The sequence below is a fragment of the Cupressus sempervirens genome, chromosome 10, assembly GCF_028749045.1.
Source record: "Cupressus sempervirens isolate cs-2001-9-10 chromosome 10, ASM2874904v1, whole genome shotgun sequence".
Taxonomy (NCBI): Eukaryota; Viridiplantae; Streptophyta; class Pinopsida; order Cupressales; family Cupressaceae; genus Cupressus; species Cupressus sempervirens.
Genome location: NC_143127.1, coordinates 663,403,168 through 663,410,290, shown reverse-complemented (window position 1 = coordinate 663,410,290; position 7,123 = coordinate 663,403,168). Strand labels below are relative to the sequence as shown.

General features: G+C 35.8%; 1 protein-coding gene across 1 annotated transcript; it reads right to left on the bottom strand.

The window, feature by feature from the left end:
* Positions 1 to 4,315: 4,315 nt before the first annotated feature.
* On the bottom strand, positions 4,316 to 6,595 carry LOC149535584 (11S globulin seed storage protein Ana o 2.0101-like). Its single transcript, XM_089806561.1, has 5 exons — positions 6,092 to 6,595; positions 5,644 to 5,996; positions 5,079 to 5,531; positions 4,738 to 4,952; positions 4,316 to 4,665 (listed from the first exon to the last, which is right to left on the bottom strand). Exons 1-5 carry the CDS (start codon positions 6,417 to 6,419, stop codon positions 4,482 to 4,484), a joined length of 1,533 nt encoding a protein of 510 aa, XP_089662687.1. The 5' UTR covers positions 6,420 to 6,595; the 3' UTR covers positions 4,316 to 4,481.
* Between the last annotated feature and the right edge of the window lie 528 nt (positions 6,596 to 7,123).

Sequence of the window (7,123 nt, the reverse complement as noted above, 5' to 3'; positions counted from 1 at the left end):
TTTAGTTTCATGTTTGTAATTTCATTTTTGAGTTTAGGTTATTTTCTCATTTCATTTCCTAGCTTAGTTTTTATTTCAACAATGACATGTCAGGAGAATTAGACCATATACTTTGCAGGCATCGTTTCAAGTTTACATTCCCTTGTCGATAATTTAATGAGCTCAGTATGACATTCCAGAACATTACTTGGTGTTGATCTTATGTAGAACCAATGTAAAGAGGGTGTCCAATCCTTAGATATAGAGTCATTGTAGTAACCAACCAAGTGCTAGAGTATTATCTGAGAATCTAGTGCCACCTAGGTGCCAGAGTATTACCCAAGTATCTAGTGTTACCCAAGTGCCAGAATATCACCCGAGCTCATTGTATTGCCTAAGCATCGACATAGCACCAAAGTGCATAGTGTGACCTAAGCATTAGCACTTGACCAACTTTAAGATATAATTTAATTACTATAAAGATATCTCTTGTTTGAGCCCACTTGGAATAGAAATATTGCTTGATGGATATATAAGGAAGGAAAATTAGTTTGTTTGTGATGTGGAATACATCAGATACCTAGAATATGAAAAGGATATAAGCAAGTAAAGAAAGTGAATATGGAATAAAAGAAGAAGAGAGAGCATATCAGGTAAGAAGGCTACCAAGCAGTATAAAGGGTAGAGTAGACACATATCTATCACAGTCAAGTGATTATAATCTTCTAAGGATCTATATCAACAAACTAGTTGCAAACAAGGATCATCTGATTGATTGCATCCTAACAGTTGCATTAGGTAAATCCTCTAACAAGGCGAACCTAGCAGTCTTTTGTAAAATCTCTTAATAGAGTACATACTTTACTGTATTGTAAAATCCTTTCACAAGGTGGTGTTAGGATAAACCACGGACAGAAATAAAAACTACATGCAAATATAACCAATAACAGAAAATAATAGAACACACAGAAATGAACACAAGGCACCAAGATTTAACATGGTTCACCCAATCCCTGGGCTACGTCCACCAAACAGCAAGTCCGATCTTATTACAATCCAGTGATTACAACCTGATTACAATCTGTAATCCCTTACAGCTCAATACCGCCGCAAGAACCAATTTCGTATCACCACACATGAAAAATACCCAACCCTAAGCCCTTTTTATACAAGTATTAAACCGCTTTAGGGTTATAACATGTCGGCCATATGTCGGCTACCATGTCAGCTACTTCCCAAAAAAAAAAAAAATCGGATGAAGTATGTACAGTACTTTCCTAATCAGTCACCACAATCTAACAAGTGGACCTAATAGTCATTCATACTCCTAACAGAGTAGATCACTAGAAGTGATCAATTGTAAGCCCTAATAGACCGACTTTATTACTGCAATAGTGAAGCATTGTAGGTGTCATCCCTACCCTAGTTTTACCTTCTCCTTGGAGGGTTTCTAGGTTACCAAATATTGTGTCAAAGTGTTATGGTGTAAATTTCTCTATTGCTTTATGTTCATGCATGACAATAGATGAGATAACGTAATGAAGTAAAGAAAAAGTATTCTAAGTGAATCATTACATTTCCAACAATATTTATCATATTTATTTGTAAAATTGTACTTAGATGATCTTTTTCATAGGTCTAGTAATATAAGAGTTAGAAAATATTGGAATTTCCTTGGTCTCTTTCAAATATACACTCGATATTTTTCAAAGAATCAAGTGTGTCTCAATAATATATTTAATAAGTCACTAGCCAAATATTCATTTTAGTAGAGAAAGTGGGTGGGTCTTAATAATATATTTTATGAGGCATTAAGGTTGGATGTTTATTCTATTAGATTAAGTGAGTGGGGCTCAATAATATCAATAATATATTTGATTAGACATTAGTCAGATTTTTATCTATGAGATCAAGTGGGTTTCAATAATGTGTTTGATAAAGCATTGTTCATATTCTAACTTTATTAAATCAAGTGGGTCTCAATAATATATTTGGTAAGATATTATCCAGTTGTTTATCTATAAAATCAAGTGGATCTCAATAAAAAAATTTAAAGCATTATTCAAATTGTTGTTCAATATCCACTTAATAAATTTAATAAGGCATTAAGTTTAAATAATTACTCTTTTAATATTGTTGTTAATTGGTGTTCATTTTCTACTTAATATTTGGAACTAAGGCATTAATCAGAATGTTTCTTGTATTAGAATTATTGTTCATTGCATACTTTTTTGATAAGGCATTAGTCTAGTGTTCCCTGATTGATAAGGTATTAGTCAAATGTTTCCTCTTTTTTGATAAGGCAATAGTCTAATGTTCCCTGATTGATAAAGTATTAGTCAAATGTTTCCTCGTTAATAAGGCATCACTTAGAATTAGAAAATATATGATTATAGTTTTTTCTATTGGAATTATTCCATTTTAAATTTATATTTTCCTCATCAAAAAGAGATCAATTAGAATTATATAAATAATATGTATAGATTGATTAGAATTGCATGGGATAATATATAATATCTATAGATTATATGAGCTAGATTGAGTTGAATTGTAATAATTAAAATTGTTAGGAATTCTTCACTTAGAATTGTTATTCATCGCAAATATAGATTGTGTGAATATGATTGCATTGAATAATATGTATATATTAATAATCTGAATTAGAAGGCACTTTTCAATTAGAATTCTCATTCACTACGAACTTATTTGATGAGTCATATATATGCTTCTTAATAAAAGATTGATTAGATTTATATATAAAATATTTAAAATTCCTATTCATTGCAAATATAGATTGTTTGAATATAATTGCATTGAATAATATGTCTAGATTAATAATTACAATTACAAGGCACTTTTCAATTATAATTCTCATTCACTATGTGTCATTTGCTTCTTAATGAAAGACTGGTTAGATTTTATATATAAAGTAATGTGTAAATAGATTATATGAACTAAATTGCACTGAATTGAATAATATGTATAGATTTTATAATTAGAATTGTATTAAATAATATTAAATAATATATAGGGATTGATAATTAGAATTATTTGAGAATAGATTGACAATTAGAATTACTTGAGATTCTTCAATTAGATTGTTGTTTATTGTAAATATAGATTGTATGATTATAATTGCACCGAATAATACGCATAGATAAATAATTAGGATTACAAAGAATTATTCAATTAGAATTAATGTTCATTACAAATATAAGTCATACATTTCTTCAATTAGATTGTTGTTTATTGTAAATATAGATTGTTGTTTATTGTTGCACTGAATAATATGCATAGATAAATAATTAGGATTACAAAGAATATTTCAATTAGAATTAATGTTCATTACAAATATAAGTCATGCATTTCTTCAGTTAGATTGTTGTTTATTGTAAATATAGTTTGTATGATTATGATTGCACCGAATAATATGCATAAATAAATAATTAGGATTACAAAGAATATTTCAATTAGAATTAATGTTCATTACAAATATAAGTCATACATTTCTTATGCATTTCCTTATTGATAAGAGATCAATTAGAATTATATATAAAATAGATTAGAATTATATATAAAATAGAATAATGTGTAAATTGAATAGAATTTTGTTGAATAATAGAATGATATGTAAATTGAATAATTAGATTCTATTCAAATTTATTTGATAAAGAATTAGTTGAATAAATGATCTGTGTCTTATTGATAAACTTATTCAATAGAGCATTAGTTGAGAAATTTGTGAATATTGTATAATGTGTGTAGAACATTAGTTGAAAAATTTGTGGATATCATATAATATGTGTACAAAGATGTTGTTTACAATGGTTCATAATGATACTTCACAAAAGTAAACCTTTTAATGTCTATATACTTGATAACCTTGATAACCTTAATGTCTATATATATCTTGATAACCTTTAATACTTTACAACCTTTATATGACCTATGTACCCTTTATAATATATCTTGATAACCTTGATAATCTTAATGTCTATATATATCTTGATAACCTTTAATACTTTACAACCTTTATATGACCTATGTACCCTTTATAATATAATATGATGATATATTATGTACCTTTATAATATAATATGATGATATATTATGATGATAATGCAATATATTATGTGATGACCTAATTGTGTAATTTTGTATTGGACTGACCTAATTGTGCATTGTGTCTTGGTCACAATCCTTCGCAGACTTGAGGCGAAATGTTATAATTAAATTACCCATATACCTCTTGTCCCTACAATTATGTTTATACCATAAATCAAGTTCATCCTCAGCTCTTCAAAGGCATGTTGTTGTGTATTAGAAAATCTTCAAATGCTAGCAACAGGGCGCAAAATTTTTATTCATTTACTTTTTATTTACTTAGAAGGAGGAATGAGGACGGCAGAGCCTCATCTCCGTTTAGAGTCGTCAGAGAAAACAGAGAACTCTAGACGACGCTCTCTCTCTCTCTATATACATGTATCTACCATTCATTCCTATCACTGGTCCGACCTTCCCCTTTCATATTCTTGTCGACGTGGGGGCAGAATGAGGTACTCGTGCTCTCTGTTCCACCTCAACTCATGCGCTTCTCCCCTCGATATGTTGTACGCGTTCATCACCACCTCCTGCGGCATCCCCTTCAACACCGAATTCCTTCCAGTAAAGCTCGACCGGATTGGACTGCACATCAAATTCAATCAATAAAGTTTTGCTACTTGTATTCCAGAAGAAAAGTAGTGAAATGGAACTCACCTGTGGCTTGTGGTGAAGGTGATCCACTCGAAGCCCTGGTCGCCAGCCCTCTTCACCACGGCGTAAAACTGGGGAATGACGAGGAACTGTCCTTCCTGAACTCTCCCGTCAAACACACGCCTTCCCCTGTTTTCAACGACCTGAATTCGGGCCTCGCCTCTGGTGGCGTAGAGTATAGCGTGGCTCGAAAGCCATGATGGGGCAAACAATGCTCTCTGCAAAATCGTTCAAGTTAAACATCAGGATTAAGAAATTGATTGGCTAGAACTTAGAAAACACCCTAATTGAACATTTTTAACAAAACAAAATAGAGGAAATGTGGGATTTGATAATGGGCATACAGGGTGGAGAACGCCTCTCTCGGCTGCCAGGTTGAGGTGCCTGAGTGCGTTCAGTTTGAAGCGGTTGACGGTGTTGAGTCTGCCCCCATTTCTCACGAAGACGTCTGCATCTTCCGGGCGGTCGGCGTTGTGGCGCAGGCGGATGTTGCAGAACAGTTGGACAAGTCCGTTTTCAGTGGAAGCTGAATCATCCTCGTCCTCTGCATCTTCCTCCTCGGCGAAGGAAACAATTTGGCCAGGTCGTCGTCGGCCCTGTTCGGTGACCCTGATGATGACGCCTCCTCCCTCCTCGTTGTTCTCTTGCAGCTTCCTCACCGTGTTCCTTGACACTCCAAATGCCTCCGCCAGCGAGTTCGTGTCGAATCCTGCGAGCATGTTCCCTCCGTAGTTCCTTCCCTCTCCCAATCTCTCTCTTCTCTCCCGAGTTGCAGGGGACCCCGCCAAAAAGAAGGGCTGCGTCCATATACATTCAAAAATTTAAAATTTTTGTCAGCCCCTTTTCAAGAACAGAGATCAAAGAAACAGAGAACAGAATGAATTGGGGTTAGTAGTGAGCAGTGCTTACGCGGTAGCTCTTGTCAAGCTGGTTTTGATAGTTGGAAGAGTCGGCAATGGCCACAATTCGAAGGGGCTTGTCGCCATCGTTGAACCACCAATATGCCGTTCCTGCGAAAAGGGCCACCACGTCTCCCCTCCTCACTCGCCTTACCCTCTGTGAGCTGTCTTCCCGGGCACACTCCCCCTCACGCCTGCTCCTCTCTTCTTCGCTTCCCCTTTCCTCTTCTTCTTCTCTTTCTCCTTCTCTTCCTCGTCCTCCTCCTCTCCTCCTCCGTTGGCACTCACCTTGCCCTGCTCCGAAAGGAGGCCGCCTGAATGTCTCCGGGCACCCAGGGAACACCACCTCCAGCCTACCCTCTCCTGAGAAATCAACAGAAAATAGTGAGGAATTTCATCTATTTGGACCTCCCACGTAAATCCAAAAGACTATTATCAGTGAAGCGTATCTGACTTACCCTCAACAATGTACACTATTTCAGGGGTGTTCTGGAATCTGGGCACGGCGAGGCCATCTCTTTCGATCGTCTCTCTGATGAATTCAACGCCCGCACAGTCCAATTCATCATTGTCTTGTCTGGTGGAGAGCTCAATAGTGCCTGCTTCAGATCTGATGGTCTGGTAGGGTTGCTGGGCACGGAGATGTTGCCCTCTGCATGATTGTTGCTGCTGCTGCTCCCTCCTCTGCTGCTGCTGCTGTTGCTGCCCATTCACCATCTCACCGCATGACCAACAGTAGAACAAGAGCAGCGCCATTATGAGGGATGCTCTCATGTTTCTCTCCATTTTCTCCTCAGAGCTGTGCTACGACTGTGATGAATGCTGGGTATTCTACCCATTTTTATAGCACGCTGGTGGCGATATAATCGAGGCCAGGCCAATTGTGCAGATAAATGGATTCAGAGTGAGGAGAGATGAAACAAATCTTGGTCTTCCGCTGTCAATGTTGGGCGCCAGGCACTGCTTCGTGTGATGCGGCTACTCAACATGGCCTGCTTCACAGTACGATTTATTTACAGCGCATCTTTTCATTTCTCAGAGAGCGCGTATACTGCCCGGGTATTTGAGCATCAGATTCTCCCACTTTCGTTACCGAATGGCCCCTTTTTTTGTCGTTTTTTTCTTGGAGTGCTCAAATGCAACAGAATGGCAACACCATTTACCAATGTACACTTACAATTACAATGTCGAGCACACACTGCACCCAATTTGAGAAAAAAATTAAATAGTAAGAATGGTAAATCCATTTTATTGATGAATTTGAATGGTCCGCCCCAACAAGTTAGGCCTACTCAACCCTCATTCGTAATGAGTTTTTTTCATTTATCTTATTTTGAATTGAGGTTTGGAGCTTTTCAAACTTTTTAGTTCAAAAGTTTTTAGGATTTTATGATGTTTATCTTATCCTAATCTCATTTAAAATGTAAAAAATGTCATCAAAGTTCATTTAGAAGAAGAATGAGTGAGTTGGGTAATTTCAATAATTTCAA

Coding starts and splice junctions, on each gene's coding strand:
- LOC149535584 (XM_089806561.1), bottom strand. CDS start 6,419: ATGGAGAGAAACATGAGAGCATCCCTCATAATGGCGCTGCTCTTGTTC. Junction 5,997..6,091: donor AATAGTGTACATTGTTGAGG/GTAAGTCAGATA, acceptor TTGATTTCTCAG/GAGAGGGTAGGCTGGAGGTG. Junction 4,953..5,078: donor AGAGAGGCGTTCTCCACCCT/GTATGCCCATTA, acceptor ACGATTTTGCAG/AGAGCATTGTTTGCCCCATC.